At 39.2% G+C, this 17823-nt stretch overlaps 1 protein-coding gene across 7 annotated transcripts in view; it reads left to right on the top strand.

Annotated features, from left to right (window-relative positions):
• The window catches only part of TLE4 (TLE family member 4, transcriptional corepressor), a 121059-nt gene that overhangs the window by 2277 nt on the left and 100959 nt on the right, over nt 1–17823 (top strand). For all 7 annotated transcript variants that reach the window (XM_073345091.2, XM_073345090.2, XM_073345088.2 and 4 more), the window contains exons 3-4: nt 982–1045; nt 2388–2432. In XM_073345091.2, the coding sequence (XP_073201192.1) occupies nt 982–1045; nt 2388–2432 (109 nt within the window). The remainder of the gene's footprint in view (nt 1–981; nt 1046–2387; nt 2433–17823) is intronic.

Raw genomic sequence — 17823 nt, 5'->3', positions numbered from 1 at the left:
TGTGATTTCAAATGTCTCATTGAAACATGTTGTTAAAATACTTTGTCAGAGACTCTTAAGAACTGATGAAGAATTAATCTAAAATGTGGGAGTCTCCCTCCAAGTGAAAACTTGTCCTGTTGGACGCCCAGACATAAATAAAAGATCTGCAGTTGGGAGGATGAAGCAACTAAGAAAATGCTTTGAAGCTGGAGACTTAGAAGAATCAAATGTCAAATATTGGAAATAGTGTGGTTTTCTTTCTTTTTTTTTTTTTCCCCCTTTCTATTTTTGGGGTGGATCAAGCCAAGGGAAGCCATTTGGTTGCTTCTGGTATTCTTCTCTTGACCTAGCTCCTTCATGCCTTCCCCTGAAATGTTGAGTGCTGATAACCTGGAAGCATAGCTGGTGAACTAGTCAATTAGCTTTAGGGTAGAAGAGCATTTTATTCTTCAAGTGAGGAATGGCTTATCACAAAATTGTTTTGTGCACTTTTGAAAACAAAACAGCCAAAGACGGTTTTGATGTCAATGGGACGATGTGCAAAATTTTCTTTACAATTTCATCAACAGAAAAACAAACAGTGCTTTTCCCTTGAAAAGACATCATTCCCTACAAAAATGATGGTAGTCAAAGTAACTAAATTATGTGTGTGTTTGTAGGTGATTTTTTTTACATTTTTAATATTATAGATACTGACCTTCATAAGAAGCATTTTTCTATGAACCAATCTACTTTTTTCAGAGTAAGATACATTTTTGATGTATACTGTACCATATACATTTGGCTCATGAGAGGAGGATTTTGCACAATACTTGTTGAAAGGGGAAACTAACAGGACTCCACCCACAAACAATAGCTTGGACTTACATTTTTATTTATATTTTGCAGAAGATGACTCGAAAGGAAAGTAAATGTGTGTTCAAAAGGATGTAAAACTAGCATTATGTAGTACTGTACTCATGTATTTTATTTTATTTTATTTTTTAATGTCTTGAACAGTTTAAAGCTAGAATGTGAGAAGCTGGCCAGTGAGAAGACAGAGATGCAGCGACATTATGTTATGGTAAGCAAGCTGCATAACAAATTCAAAATGTGTCTTAGTTTTGTGGACCAAAACAAAAATACATTCAGATAGATTATGATGATAGATAGCACTGCTACAGACGAGTTTACATCAGTGTTTCCATTATAAGCCCTTACTTTCAGGGGGTTTTATAACCTGCTTTTAGAAATTCGTTTCTCCTTCAGATTTGCCTTTCAGTGTTTAAGTATATGGGAATACTAACAGGAAGCCTGTTAGTCTGTTAAAGACATACCCGAATTAATAGGCATAGCTTTTGCTGCTTTTTTTTGTTTTGTTACTTCCCACTCCTGTCATTTGTCCATAATGTGATTTAGGTCAATCCTTTTTATTTATTTACTTTATTTATCTTTTTATGAAGGGACAGAACCAAGAATTTTAGAAGCCTTAGATCTTTGAAAAAATATTGCTTGTGAGCTGTTGGTTCATACTGTCAGTGGTCTGAGCTGTAAAAAAAAAAGGATTTCCCCCATAGTTGTGGTTTGTATGGTAAATAACTTGCATATAAAGAAGGCTTTAAATACATAATTGCACGATGGATCATGACTACAGCAAAGGAGCTGTTTCTGACTGCTCTCTTGTAAGTCTGAGGGAATAGTTTGTTTTCCATGTGTACATGACCTATAACACAAATATTTACAACAAAGGTAAATAACCTTAAACCCTACATTTACCAAAAGCACAAGTATTTAGTTAAGTCTCACATTTTGTCCTTCCCATGCCTGATGTGCCTAGGTACTGGAGCACATACGTTACTGACATTACATGCTGAACTGAGCTCCCAGCGATATTGAGACACAACAGGAGATATTAAAAATGGAATGTCTGCTTTAACTCTGAATTTCCTTTTTATTTTATTTTTTTGCAACCCTTTTATTACATTTTAGCATTTTGTGTTTTTAATTTAAAATATTGAATAAACTGTCTGCATGATGTTGCTGATTTATGTACATGTCTGGTTCCTAGCACTTCGGGCATTTTTTTTTTTTTTTTTTGCATCTTTAATGTGTACTAGGGTGCAAAATTTAGAGCATTTCCCATATATTTTCACCATTTCTCATCTTTGACTCCAATTGTCAGGTGTTTTTAGTGTTGTGTTGTTTGTGTCTGTTACTTATAAATTTGACATGGAGCAATGCAGAGCTAAAAGCAGAGGGAAAAATAAGATGTTGGGAAATTCCCATTCTAATTTTGGGAGGTTGCAAATATTGGTAATTTTTTTTTTTGTATATAATATGCTGTTATAGCTGCCATTCAAACTGAATATTGGAAACACTTGTATGATTACAGGGTCTAACAGAATCAATCTTTCCTTTTTTCTTAGTATTACGAGATGTCCTATGGGTTGAATATAGAGATGCATAAACAGGTATGCAAACATTTCACTGTGGGAGAAAGTTACATATCAGTCTAATTTTAAAGTAGGAATCTATGTTCTGTGACCTTGTTCAATTGCACATTTAAGTGGTTGAATATTTTTTTTGTGCACTGTGGCGCTCTGGTACCTCACTGATGGGTTCAGTATAAGAACTTAAAGAGGTTATTGTGTCTGTACCTAATCGTGCATTATTTCCACATGAATAAGAAGCCTGATTCTGTTACACTTACTCACATAGTCTCATTGTAGTAAATGGGACTACTTTTGTGAGCTGGGATTATGTGCATGAGTATGGATTTGTAAGTAAGGTTTGTAGGATCAGAGCTATCTAAATTCTGAGCTTTGATTTTAGGCAATTTATTCTTTTTGGAGCCAAATTTAACTTCTGAAAATTAGGCATCAAGGCAAAAGGCAGTATACTCTGTGTATGGAAAAGGGACTGTTATCTTTAAACAGTGAAACTGGAACGGGAGGAAATTAAAAAGTTCGACACAAGAAATGGATGCAAAACCACGTACTGGTCCCTTGAGACTACTTACTTGGACCTTTATACAGAAATTGTGTCCATTAGTTCTCAAAACTCTACAGGGTAAATAAGCTTGCTATGAGGATGTTCTAAGGGGTCAATTCTGTGCCTTGAAATCTAGCAACTAGGCCAGGATTAGGATCATGGTGTAAATCAGATTATTAAAATTCATTTAAGTTTGGGCTTCAACCATGTATGAAAGAGAATGAAACAAAGATATGACTTCCATTTTGTAGAGTGAAAACTGCTTACTTGGTGTTTACTCAGAAGTTTTCTAAAATGAATTGCTGCTTTTAATTTGCAAGTGTTGCTGGATAATGTAAACAACAGAATTGAATGGATGGGAGAAGAAACAGAAATTTGTACAAACCAGTTTAAAAATGTTCAAAGTGTGGGATTTTAAACTTTATTTTGAGTTGTGGAAATTAGATTTTTTTTATCTTGTTGAAAGCTGTCAAATACTGGTGAAGTAGTCAAATACTGTTTGTTTTTGTTTTACATTAGCATCCCGAGGCACCAATTATGATTAGGGCCACACCATAGTAACACCATAGTAGGCACTATGCATCACAAACACAAAGAAAGAGAGAGTCCTTGACTCAAGGGGTTCTCAGTCCAAGACACGTGCGTGTATATAACGTTACACATGTGAGTAGTCCTGTTAAATTTGGTGGTACTAGTCAGTGAGTGACGTTAAGCACATGTGTAATTCTGCAGGATCAGGACCTACTTTAATTTAAGATTCAACAAGTGGGTGCAACAAACACTTGAAAGGAATAGGGGGGCATATGGACCACTAGGGTAACAGTGATAAGTTTATATGGGCCTTATCCAAAGTTCATTTGAATCAGTGGAAAGACTCCCATTGACTTCCTCAGGTTTTGGATCTGCTCCTCAATGCACAGCTAGGTGGTTTTGAGTAAAATTTTTAAAAAGGAAATTGTTACATATAAAAACAATAAACACAATAGGTGACCTACAGAGACTTTTGGATTCCTATCTAGCACTTGGCCATAGGCATTCCAAGATAACCATTGCAGCCAAACGTTAAGAAATCAGTGAAGTATCTAGAAATACAAAGGATTTAAATGTGTGTGCACTTAAACCTATATACACTTAGCAAAAACAGCCAAGATCTAAAGTCAGTAATTATATTGCTTAGAATTAAAAACAAAAATTTGATTTTTTTTTTCCAAGTATTCAGTTTCAGAAATGAGATACTGTTATAATGCTGGGAACTTTCACAGTATTCTGAAGAAATTATACATTTAACATGGGGCTTACTAAGGGCTAAATTTAATTAAAATACAGTTTTTCCATTGTTTTTATTCAGATTAGTAATGAAGGCCCAGATTCATAAAGGTATTTAGGCTCCTCCAAAGGAAGCTAGGAGCATAAATACGTCTATGGATCTGGGCTGTAAACGCTGCACCCAAAACACTTTAATACTTTATCAAATGCTGGTGACTCAAATGAATTACAGCTAAGAAACTTACTTGCTATCGCGCTGAAATCTTATCTCTGTGTCTTACATGGCTCCTGTTCTGTCGTTGTGCTGGCTTTTTTGTTGTGTGTCCTCCAACATGAAATCTTATAACTAATGTCACAGCGTTTCTCTCCTTTTCTCTTGCTGGTGTAGCAACCACAAAATATTTCCTGTCTGTCCCTATAACTGTAATAGTAAGACCCAGTTTCCCATAGTAATCCCTGATAGTCTTTCCTGTAGTGTGTGTGTGTGAGAGAGAGAGAGAGGTACTTTCAGGCTTCCACCTTAAATTTTCCTTTCGTTTCCTCCTCCCCCAATCTTCAAATTCTACATAGTTGAAATAGAGCAATTCCCCTCTATTCGCCCCCCCCTTTTTTTTTGCTTCCTAAATTGAATCATATCAAAAATCCTGAGGGCAGTTTATCACATTATGAAATACAGACAGCTTTGCAAACCACCTACTTATTATATTTCCCCCCCCAGCACAGAGGCATATCTGTCTTTATTTGTTTTCCTAGGCAGACAGCCTTGATTCCTCTTAGCTTCTTTTCCAGATGTACTCACTGGATGCTCTTGTAATGGAAAGCAGGCAATAATGCAGTGAAGTTGCCCTGCGGCGTAATTGGGCCTAGTTCTCCAGATCAGGTTAGGCTTATTCACTTATTAGATTTGCGTCTCAGAGGGTTCAAGAGTAGGACTCCCTGGAGTCCTTGGAAGTACCCTAGTAATTGGTGGCCCTGATATTTGAAACCTTTGTGTATTTTTCTGTTAAAGCTTCTGTTCTTCTTGGCTGCTCCCAGCCACAGTGTATTTATTTTTAGAGAAATTTTTCATTGGAACAGAAAATGATGGCTGTGATGGAGTCATGACTCTGACTTAGCAAATTGATAGAAGGATAAACACACACAGCAGTGACAGTGTGGGTGCATGTGTGATGGGGAGGGGGGAGTGATAGATTCTCCTCCCGCCCCTCCTGTGATCCTCATCATCAGTCATCCTGTGTTGATTTTGATAGAAGACTATTAAAGTGAAACCTATGGGGAATTTGTCATTCTGAAAGGAAAGCTAATGTAATTAGTACCAATTAAAGTACATTTAGTAAATTGGATTTAATCTTAATTAAGCCTGCATAATGTTGCCAATTTTTAACAATTATGTTTGAGAACATAATTAATTTAAATTTTGGTAACTGAGTAAATAGCATTAGACTGGTAGAATTTCATATATATATATATATATATAATATTTTTAAGAGAAGTATGGGGTAGGTTACGACATGTGGCATTAAAGCTTAAAATAGTAGCCTAATTTCTAGAAATCTCTGCTAGGATCAATAGAGCTGAGCAGACAAATTTAGAAGAAATAGCAGAAAAGTTAGACGCGGTTTTGGATTGTAATGTGAAACAATGCTTCCCTACACCCTTAAGGCCTAGTAATAAAGGGGGAAAATGGAGTATAACTTGAAAATGGCTGTTTCTTGCTAAACTGTCTTATCATGAATTCTTTAAAAAAGTTAAGGAGGTGGTTGTGGGTATCCATTGATGTGCTGTTCCTGACTCTTAATTTTGTGCTGGTTTTTGCTGGTCATCTAATATTTAGAATTAGGGGTTTTTAATCATATGGTCGAGTTCATTTAAATTTCTGTGATCAGACATGAATTCTGACAGCTGTAATCCAATATTAGTGATTATCATTTAAAATAAGTATCGGTATTTAGCTATAGACAGCAAACGTTTGAGTGGGATTGGTGGGGAAAATTAACTAGAGTAAAAATATCTCATCTCATTTTGAGTATGTTTTTAGAGATAGTAAATGTAAAAGGCGGTGCCTTCTTTCAGTTACATTTCTGCTGTTTAAAAGGAATTCTCAGGGAAAAAATTGTGATATCACTTTTTTTAAAAAGAAATTTCAGCTCTCAAGAAGCTGGATATTAAAATATAAATGAAATATTATTTTTTTAAAATCACCGTAAGTCATCTCCCCTGTCCCCCCCGTACCCTCTGAGCCCCAATTTCACTCCAATACATGTAAATTTTATTATAAGACTTGAGCAACAACTGTTTGAGTGCTGCTAAAATATTAATTGAATAGAAATGAAAGGGCTCTACTAGCTGATGGGATATCATAATCATAGCTGCAGTAGTCGATGGTAAATGATGATAAATGACATTAGGAACCTTTTAGCAAACTGTAATAACTACGAGAAGGGAAGCAGTATGGATTTGCATTATATCTGATACCCTCTAGTACCAAGTGGATTGCCAATACTGCTTGTTTAGCATTTTCTAAGGGCAATAGGATATTGATTTCTGACTTACAAGGAACAGCTCTATTTTCACCATTGAAAAGTATTGCAGGTTGTTAAGAAGAAATTGACTTGAAGAGGCCTGACTGCTGCCCATCATGGAGCAAATAAAGCAAAACTGCCGAAGCATGGTGGAGCAGCGAGATGGGGCCCTCAGCAATTTGTTGCTATTAATTTACCATGCTTGACAGCAAATCAATCGGCATCTACTTCATCTGCTGGAGAAAATGCTGTCCAGGGCAGATAAAAGGCCCTGTGTGGTACAGGGAATAGACTGGATTGGCCAAACGGAGGCTGCAGTTAATGTGTAAATAAGTGAAATCAAGGCCACTGTTGCAGAGGAAGCTGTTTTTAATTAGGTTGGGGCTTTATAGTGAGCTATTTAAGAAAGTTTTATAGAGCTTGGAGAGTAAAAGGAGATTTATTGCCAACTGAGCTAATATATGGCTTGTATGACATCCTAGCTTTGAGTGTGCTTGCTTCTTGCACCTTTAGTAAATTGTTTTGGTAAAAGGGTAAAGATGGGAATCGATTTCTTTAATTTAGGGCTAAGTTGTGACTATTTTTCATCTTCATGGCCATAAAATGCATATATCACTGAAAATTGTTTTGTGTATATATGCTACATATATAACAGGAAAGCGTTTGGTTTTTAAGGCAGGGGATTGGACTCTTTTATATATATATATAAATAAAATCTTAGGAAAAAGTTAGCCTGTGATTGAATGTATACTGTCTTTCATTCGAAGAATAGCTGGAGAACCAACTAAAATTACACTGGCTAAATTTGCTCTCCATTGTAAACAGTAGGAAAGATTTAATAGAGATACAAGCAGTGGGTAGTCAGAATTGAGCTCGAAAACTTCAAAATAAGAGAGATTTAGAAGTGAAATGTTGAAGATTGCAGCATTGTACAATGCTGTTAAGGGAGAATAGCCTACTTGTGACTTTTTTCCATTAAAGTTTCAAAATTATAAAAAGTGGATTGACTAATCAGTTTGACAACCAAACTTTATCTGTCCTAGTTTAAGTTTATTCAGCCTACTCAGTGAAGCCAGTGTAATTAAATAGCTCACCCATCTATTTGGATAAGAAATTTAGAAATATGTAATACCTTGGAATTAAAACAAAAAACATCCCTCACCCTGACTGCCAAGTCATGAGTTTGGTGGGCCCCATGTCCTTTGACCAAATAGATGTTACACTACCCTCCTCTGGTGGGAACCTAGCAAAAAGTTTGCCCCTTGCCACGTCAGAAGAATGTGTGTTTTAAGGCAAGCCCTTGTGTTTCATCATGGTCTTTTCATTGACGAGGAAAGAAAAAAACAACAAAGTTTTAAGTATCTTGGCTGTTCAGACAGATGCTTAAGACACAGGAAACAGCATAAAACATACTGAGCAAACTTTTAAATTAAGACATACGTTTTGTTTTTACTGTCAGCAAGGCATTACTCTGTAGCGCTGAAACATAAAAGCGTTCTTTTCTCTTGGAAAGATGCTGATTTGCTTTAATGCTGCCTCATTTTTTGTGTGTGTGTGTGGGGGGGGGGAAGAGGGGGAAATTGGTAGTGAGTCCTATCATTAGGTTGTCCAGCACTTTTATAATAGAAAGATTCTTACAATCTTTCTTTGAGAAGCTCTAACACCTCCATTGTTTGCAGCCGGCACTAGGAACCTGTCAGGGAGAAGAGGCCCTGTTTTACCCAAGGGCTTTCTTTGCTATATGCAATTCCATTCAGCTTTATATGAGTTATAAACTGTTAAAGATTGCCCTTTCACTTGTATTGCTTGTATTCTCTGGGAAAATATTGGCATCCAAACTAAGAACTGAACATGAACATTCTAAACAGCCAGATCCATTTTACTGCTGCCACTGCAGGTTGAAAATCACTGCTCTACAGGGAACACCTGGGAGCTTCCAGAGCAGGTGTAATAGTGAAGATGAGTGTGAGCTGCGTTGGGACAGGCTGTTCACTTCCCATGGGGGCACCACTCTGGGCAAGAACGTCCCTCTTCAGATCCTCATTCAGTGCACAGAGTAGATATACAAGGGGGCATAATTAAGGTTGCACCAGCAACTTTAAATCTGACATTTTAAAACTTGTTGTATACTTGAGCTAAACTTTTCTGGTATGTGATGCTTTGTGTTGTGTTTGTGTAGTTGTAAATAAAATTGGAGATTTTATATATATTGTAAGCCCCTCAGGGCAGGGATTTTTGTTTTCCTTTTTCTTTTGTATAAAGAGGAGCACGCGTTTATTGCTCAGTATATACATGTGCTCATTGACTAGGTTAAGTAAAACAAACAAGTGACTTTTTTCTTCACTCAAATACCAAAGCATATATAATGCTCTGTTTCTGGATACAGAGGACACAGACTTGATTTAGTTTTTATTTTATGTTTTAGGCATGTCACTTGCTGGCGGGATATACTTAAATATTGTGTAAAATAATTGAGAATCACATAGATCGCCATTCTGGGCCAGTTTGTGAATGATCTGATTGTGATCATTACAGAAATCACTTCTTTACTATCCACAGATTGAGCACATCTACTACTGTCATTGGGTCCCAGAAAGTCCTCTCATCCATGAGATGATGGATGTGAAGGGATTAGGAGAAAGATAACTGATACTTGTGTTAACTAGCATAATTACAATTTTTTTTTTTTTGTGACTGAAAAACTTAGTTGAGGCTCTATTTAATTTTAGAGATCGAATCATAGGAATGTAGGGTTGGAAGGGACCTAAAGAAGTCATCAAGTCTAGCCCCTGTTCTTAAATCCTCCAATAATGGGGATTCTACAGCCTCTTTTGGAAGCCTAATTTAGAGCTTAACTACCCTTATAGTTAGAAAAAATTTCCTAATATCTAAGCTAAATTTCCCTTGCTGTAGATTAAGCCCATTATTCCATGTCCTACCACCAGTGAACATGGACAACAGTTAATTCCCTGTCTGTTTTTTAACAGCCCTTAATGTATTTGAAGACTATTATCAGGTCGCACCCCCATCAGTCGTCTTTCTAAGGACTAAACATGACCAGTCTTTTAAACCTTTCCTCAGAGGTCAGGTTTTCTAAACCTTTTATCATTTTTGTAACTCTCCTTTGGACTCTATCCAATTCTGGGTGCCACCATCCTGGTTTACAAAGGATGTGGACAAATTGGAGAGAGTACTCTGGCTGAGGTGTTACAGTGCGAGAGAAGCAGTACAATTACTTCCTGTGTCTTGTATATGACATTTCTATTAATACAGCCCAGAATATTAGCCTTTTTTTTTTTTTTTTTGCAACTGTATCATGTTGTTGACTCATTCCCTTTGTAACCCATTATAACCCCAAGTTCCTTTTCAGCAGTATTAGCACCAAGCTAGTTATTCCCTATTTTGTAGTTGTTCATTTGATTTTTCCTTTGTAAGTGTAGTACTTTGCACTTGTCTTTATTGAATTTCATCTTATGGATTTCAGACCATTTCTCCAATTTGTCAGGGTCATGTTTAATTCTAATCCTGTTTGCAACCCCTCCCATCTTGGTGTTATCTGCAGATTTTATAAGCATACTGTTCACTCCATTATCCAAGTCGTTAATGAAATATGTACAGTACCCTGGACTGACCACTGTGGGACCCCCTCCTCCCCTTTTGGCAGTGAACCATTGACTGTTTTTTGAGTATGGTCTTCCTTCCTTATAGTAATTTAATCTAGACCACTTTTCCCTAGTTTGCATATGAGAATATCGTGTGGGACTGTGTCAAAAGCCTTACTAAAGCAAGATACATCGCGTCTTCTGCTTTCCCATATCCACTCGGCCAATAACCCCATTAGATTGGTTTGGCATGATTTTTTGTTGACAAATCAATGCTGGCTATTCCTTATAACCCTATTGATTGGAAAAATAATGGAACACATTTTTAAACAGTTATTGAAATTAGGCTGACTGATCTATAATGAACTAAAAAGTAAACATTACAACTTACATTTTGAAAGAATAAAGCATTTTGAAGGATAATTTTTTGTTTTTGCACTGATTCAAAGCCACTTTCATGGTAACCCTATTTTCTTGAACTTGAAATACAAATTATTTAAAATTAGTTGAGGCACACACACTGTGTGTTCTTCAATATTGTGTGAAGGATTCCAGTAAAATAGGAGCAGCTGTCTATAACTTTTATTAATAATTTTGTTTATTTAAAACGTGTATGTAGTTGGTTGAATATGTCTCAAATGGTAAGCAGAGCTTTACATAGCTTTTGTTTGTTCTGGGTGTGAGATTTAGACCTTGTGGAGTCTTCTTTCCAGGCTGAGGAAAGATGCATAATTTTTTATCTTGGAAGACTAATAGGGTGTTATTACTGAGAGGTTTAAATACACAAATGTGTCAGGCAAGTCAAAATTACAGTCCCCACAGTACATTTGAATTGGTCCCTTTTGAGGCTATGTATTTGTATGGTATACACTGTTGACCAATGTTAAAGAATCATGAGTCAGGTCCCAAAAAATCAAGATACTGTCTTTTAAAAATCTAATGATTTTAAAGCCAATCAAGTTTGACTTTGTTTTATTTGCCTCCTGGTTTTTGAGTCTTCAGGTTTCACTCAGCTCACATTTCAAGCTTTTCTCCAAGAATCTCATGTAATCTGCTTGTGTTTAGCAGGCAGAGGTTTTAATTAAAACATCAAATTTTGTAAGATTCACAATAAAATCATGAGAGTTGGCAACACTGGGTATGTGCTGTTAAAATGTAAGGAAATTGCTGTCTTGTCATTATTTCTTGCACTTTGAAAACATGTGAGGCTTTAGTCATTTAAGAAAAAAAACCGTAAAAAATATATTTTCTACCCTTTCTTGTTCACTCCTGTATTGTAAGTGGTTTTATATCTTGTGCTGCCATGACATTCTCCGCAGTTCTGCTTTCAGTGGTAGAAAGAAGCATGCATAGCATGCATGGTAAGGTACTCGATCTTAGCTTCTTCCTGTTGCCTTGCCTAAATGGGCTCTCGGCAGGATTTCATCCAGCCAAAGATTTTTGACATTTGCTGGACTGTATTCAACTTCTTCAAAGGAGAAAAACCTGTTACTCTTGTGTTTTGGGATGTGGAACATTGGCAATGAAAATTTGTGTTTCTGTTTTCTTGTATTTGCTTAAAACCTCCACAGAGTATCTCACACTTGAGCAGAAGTCTGAGTATCTCATTCAGCCTATGCACGGTGTACTGTTTGCATACTAATGTCCTGCCACCAGATTCAGTTTTTGGCTTGCATAGTGTAGTGTTTATTCGCTGAAAGCATTTTTTTTTAAATTCCTTTCATCCCTCTTAAAACAAACACAATAAACCTCTAACTTACTTACCATGTATCTCTGACCGGATTCCCCTAGTGTCTATATTGCCTCTTGCCCACTGTCTGTTTACGGAAGAATTTGAAAATGCCAAAAAAAAACCAGACCGGCACCTCCACCAACAGCATAAAACCTGGGAGCAATAAGTAGTCAATAGCACTCTAGTACTCCCTGGAATCACCAGGCTAGCATATAAGGAATATGGTAATGCTGCTGTTAATCCATCACCTGTTTTTTCAGCTGCATCCATAGCTAGTGATGCAGATTTACTGTCTTGGAAAGGCACTTTTGAAAGCAGAGGGCCCCCTTTTCCTTTCTCAGATTTGAACCCAGAATCAACAAATCAAAATACAAGAGGGCCAACATATGCTCTCTGCAAAGACTTAATAAAACATTTTGGCACTTGTAGTCAGTGACAGCCAAAGCTATTTAGAATTTAATACTGGAGAGGGCTGGAAAGGCGGAGTGGTGGGGGGAGGGAAGCAGCTCTAGTCTATATCTGCTGTGTAAATTGAGACAGAAGCCTTCCTGAAAAGTAATTTGTGGTGTGGCTGGGTGTGTGACAGCAGAGAAGGGGAAATAGGGACTGAATTCCAGGGCCGCAAAGCCTCCATAGCAGTGTGCTCTTTTGCATAGATAAACTGTAAGATAAGGGAGATCGTGGTGTATTAATTTCTCTACTCAGCAGGTCTGAGCCATTCTGAATGGTCTTTTTCCCCACAGCTACTTACTGGTTGTAACCATGATTGTTGTATTAATATAATTGTGTTTAAAATTAATCACAACTATTGTTGGAATGACTGCATAGCTTGGAAATGAGGGGGAGAAGAATTTTGATCTTTCATATCCCAGGGCCTCTTTGATTCACTGCAATAAAGATTTTACTTTTTAAAATATTGCTCAAGTTCTGAAACACAGGTAGCTTGGGAGTGGACTTTAGACTTAGAAGGGCTAATCACCAGGAATTATATCTCATTCATCTTAGTTTAGTGCTTGAGGAATTGCTCCTGCATCCTGTTTAACAATTGCTTTCCATTTTACCTTCCTCTGAGAAAGGGGAGGAACCAAAGCAATTCTCAAATCTCAGCCAGTGAGCAAAGATTAATCAAGGTACTCATGTTAATCACCCATCCCCTATTCATGTCCTTTCCTACATACTAGCATGGATTTTTTTTCAGTAGTCCTTCATGTTTAGCTTCACTTTTAAAGCAAGGATAGTCATAGTTTCCCTTCCACTCATGCAAGCAGGGGGGGGCAAAATCATTGCAGCACAGTTATGGGGTGGGGAAAACCTGGTCTGTCCTATGCTTATCTCCCAGAGATCTCAATGGAAACCACTCCATCAGAGCTTCAGTTTCAGACCTCTGCCAAGATTTGGAGCCAGAGCCCGGACAGAGTGGAAACACTGAATTCCTCCTCCATGGCATGCTTCCTTGCTGAACCTGGAGATTCTGGGTGGATTTCTGATGGTGAAATCTCAGAAAAGCCATTCTAGTACTGCTGCCCTGCAGCCAACGGATCTGTGGCAACGTGGGTTCTGAAGGATCTTTGTGGTGGCACTGTCCTTTATGCCAGATATCCAAAGATGTGGGTCCCCCCCCCATTTATGAGAGACTATGGGTTATACATTTTGGAACTGTTAACCTTAATTCTATTGGTATTTAACCTCCTTCCCCCTCCCCCTCCACCCTCTTTTGAATCAAGTTAAAAAAATCTTGTAATTGAAAGCACAGTTCTGGGACTGGGGAAATCTGGAATCCTTACCTGTGTCTTGTTATGAACTCCCGGTGTGTGACCTTGGCAAATCATTTAACTTCTTTGTGCATCTGTTTCAGAAAGGGGGAGTAATAATATTTATATGACAGGAGCCATGTGAGGCTTAGCTGGTTAACATTTAAAACTGCTTTGAAGTCCTCCAATGGAAGGTGCTCTAGAAGTGAAAAATATGAATTGAATATATATTTTTACAGGGGGAAGGGAGGACATATTTTAAAATGGCTTAAATTAGTGTTCACTTTAAAACACAGTCCTTGAGCACGTATACTGCTATCAAGTTGTATTTAGTGTCATGGCCAACAATGTCACCCTATACTTTATATCAGTGATGTGTAACACTAAAAACACTTACTCTTCTGTCTTCTACCAAGTGGATTTTGGGGGGAGAGGAGAGTGTGGGGAAATGGGAGACGCTAATTTGAAGATTCATTCCCTGTCCAAATGTAAAAACAGACTAAGGTGTAAGTTGATCAAAAAGTCCATGCTAGATTCTTGGTCTGAGGAGAAGACACAGAACAAGGAACAACTGGAGGGAATTATTGATAAGTTTTCACCTCATGTCTCATATGTTCCTGCAGTACCATTCCCTCTGCCAATTCTCCAGCTTTGAAAGAGGGCACTGTGTCACTGTGTGATACAACTGAATGTAAAGGGAACTAGGACGAGAGTCCACCACGACAGCACTACTGCCTGGTTTATTTAATTTCAAAAAGTATGTGACATGGTACAAAATACACCTACTTTTAAGATATCGGTCCACAACGTTTACCAAAAGACTGGATAGGCTTTATGTGCACCGTACACTACATATGTTTCAATCAGTGCATTAGGAGATTGTCTGTCTGGTTTAGTCTACATCCTCTCTTCGTCAGTTCTACCCAGTGGTTAATGGTTATACAAGGGAAGTAATGCTGCTGATGAATCTATAAACCAGACAGCATGTGGAAATGGGAATTCTTCACACATTTCATAGAATCATAGAATATCAGGGTTGGAAGGGACCTCAGGAGGTCATCTAGTCCAACCCCCTGTTCAAAGCAGGACCAATCCCCAGTTTTTGCCCCAGATCCCTAAATGGCCCCCTCAAGGATTGAACTCATAACCCTGGGTTTAGCAGGCCAATGCTCAAACCACTGAGCTATCCCTCCCCCAAATGGGAGAACCATATAGGTTCTGCATATCCTGCTGGATAATGTGCGTGGTGTTTATCGTGCTCATAATTGCCGCGGTGATCTGAGTAGGCACCATGTTCCCATTGCTATGGCGTCTGCGCTGAAAAAAGACACGAAACGATTGTCTGCCATTGCTCTGATGGAGGGAGGGGCAACTGACAACATGGCTTACAGGGAATTAAAATCAACCAAGGGGGAGGCTTTGCATCAAGGAGAAACAGAATGGCGCCCTCAAGAATAGAACTCAAAACCCTGGGTTTAGCAGGTGTTGATTTCACGGAGGGAGGGAGGGAGGGAAGGGGGAGAAAATGAATACAAATGAATACAAAACAAATCTGGTCTATTTCTTGTTTTGATCCACTTCATCTATCTTTATACATCTTCCTGGTTCCAGAGTAAATTTTAACAGTTCTTTGTCTGACTAACCTATATCACCCTCATCGCTGTGGCATAGGATTGTGGTTTCAACTGCAAGAGTGGCAGCATAAGAGACCTCTTGTTACCTGCTGTTGTCCTGTCTGCCACATCCTTAAAATCTCTGAGACCATTCTGCTTGTGTCATTTTTGTCTAAAACCCTATTGTAACAGAAATTGCAGTTGCATTTTTGCTTAAGTTTTCTCACACTGAATGTAGATACAGAGGATGCTAGCACTGCAAGCTTCTATCTCAGTGTGGCCATCCTGAGTCTGAGAAGGAGCCTGAATTTACCAATGTACATTGCCAAAGAGCCACAGTAATATGTCAGCTCTTCCCTTGCTCCCAGCACCTCCTGCCCACCAGCAGCCCTGCCAGTCGGCGCTTTCCGCTCCCTCCCCCCACCTCCCGATCAGCTGTTTTGTGGCGTGCAGCAGGCTTTTGGGGGGGGGAGGAGCGAGGGCAGGCTCAGGGAAGGGGTGGACTGGGGGCAGGGCCCATGGCAGGGGCAGGGGTTGAGCAGTGAGCACCCCCCAGCACGTTGGAAAGTTGGCGCCCATAGAAGGAGCCGCATGTGGCTCCGGAGCCACGTGTTGCCTACCCCTGTTCTAGCTCATTCTCTGGAATGTGAATGGAGTCCAAATGAGAATATATAGGAGGTGGGATTTTCTGAGGTTGTGTGTCTCTGTTGTACTGGAAGAGAAGGAGCTACGTTTGAATATATCAATATGTTTTTTCAAACAGGCATTAGCAACCTCATTGTGCCCTCTCCCATACTCTTCGCCAACTCTAGGACATGTCTGCACTTACAGCACTGCAGCTGTAGAGCTTAGTGAAGATGCTACCTACGCCATCGGGAGAGCTTTAGTAGCTGTGTCGATGGGAGAAGCCCTCCCATCCACATAGCGCTGCCTACAAAAGGGGTGGAGGTAGGTCAATTTAACTGTGTCAGGGTGTGGAAAATCCATAACTTTGAGTGATGTAGTTATACCAACATAAGTCGGTAGAGTAGACCAAGCCTTAGTTACTTACTTTAAAGGTCTTTCATTTGCAAAATACAAACGTTTGAATTCTCCCTCTCTTTAAGAAGGTCTTTTCAAAAGCAAAGCTACAATGGAATGGATTTGTGTGCCCTACCTACAAACAAAATAGTATACTCCTAGTGTAGGTGCAATCGACCCAGCTCTGTTTTATGTCTGCAATTCAGTTGCTATTTTTTTGTGGGGGGTTTTCTCTCTACATTGATTCTGATAGATCATTGTGGACTAGTGAGAAGACTCGTGGGATACTCTTAGCCTACATACTTGTAAAGGAAAATAACCCCTAAAGAAGGGATGGGCAAACTTTTTGGCCCGAGGTCCGCATCAGGGTTGTGAAACTGTCTGGAGGGCCGGGTAGGGAAGTCTGTGCCTCCCCAAACAGCCTGGCCCCAGCTCCCTATCTGTCCCGTCCCATTTCCTCCCCCCGACTGCCCACTTCAGAACTCCCGACCCATCCAACCACACCTGCTCCTTGTCTCCTGACTGCCCCCTGCCTGCTTTACCATGCTTCTCAGAGTGGCAGGAGCTCGCAGCCCGGCAGGAGCGGCAGGCCAGAGTGCTGGCGGCATGGCAGCGTCACTGCGGGGGAGGGGCCGGGGGCTAGCCTTCCCGGCCAGGAGCTCAAGGGCTGGGCAGAGTGGTCCCGCGGGCCGGATGTGGCCCACCTCTGCCCTAAAGTGTAAATTATATTGGGCATCATAAGGTTGATCTAAATCTGTGGTGGAAGGCTGGTGACTTAAAGCTATAGATGCAAGAAATGACTCTTGAAATTAGTATGGGGTACGTGAGAAAGCTTCTGTGGTTTTCTTAGGAAAACGGAGTACTGTCACTTGCTTATCATTGCAAGTTCTAATTTTGTGGCACAAATGAGTAACTTTCATTATGAAATAGTGCTTATGTCTTTCCTCTAAAGATCTTGATGCATCGTGCATCTGTAATGTTAATGTTTGCCAACTGCTGGATCATTGTGGACTGGGAACTTGGGAGACCCAGATTCAATTCCTTGCACCACCATAGACTTCCTATGTGACCTTGGGCAAATCACTTGGTTTCTCTGTATCAGGTTTGAAAGGTATGTAGGTGCCTACATTTGCAGATAGGTACCTGGTGGGATTTTCAGAAGCACCAAAGCGGATTAGGCACCTAACTCCCATTGATTTCAACAAGAGTTAGGCGCTTACTTGCTTAGGCATACAGATTTTCAAAAGCACCTACCTGCATTTTTAGGCACCTAAACACCTTTTCAAATCTGGGCTTCTGTGCCTCATTTCCCCATCTGTAAAATGGGGATAATAGCATTTTCCTACCTCAGTGGGGTTTTCAGGA

This window comes from Lepidochelys kempii, chromosome 5 (genome assembly GCF_965140285.1).
Source record: "Lepidochelys kempii isolate rLepKem1 chromosome 5, rLepKem1.hap1, whole genome shotgun sequence".
Taxonomy (NCBI): Eukaryota; Metazoa; Chordata; order Testudines; family Cheloniidae; genus Lepidochelys; species Lepidochelys kempii.
The sequence above is the reverse complement of the archived record's forward strand: the minus strand, read 5'-3'. Positions and strand labels throughout refer to the sequence as shown.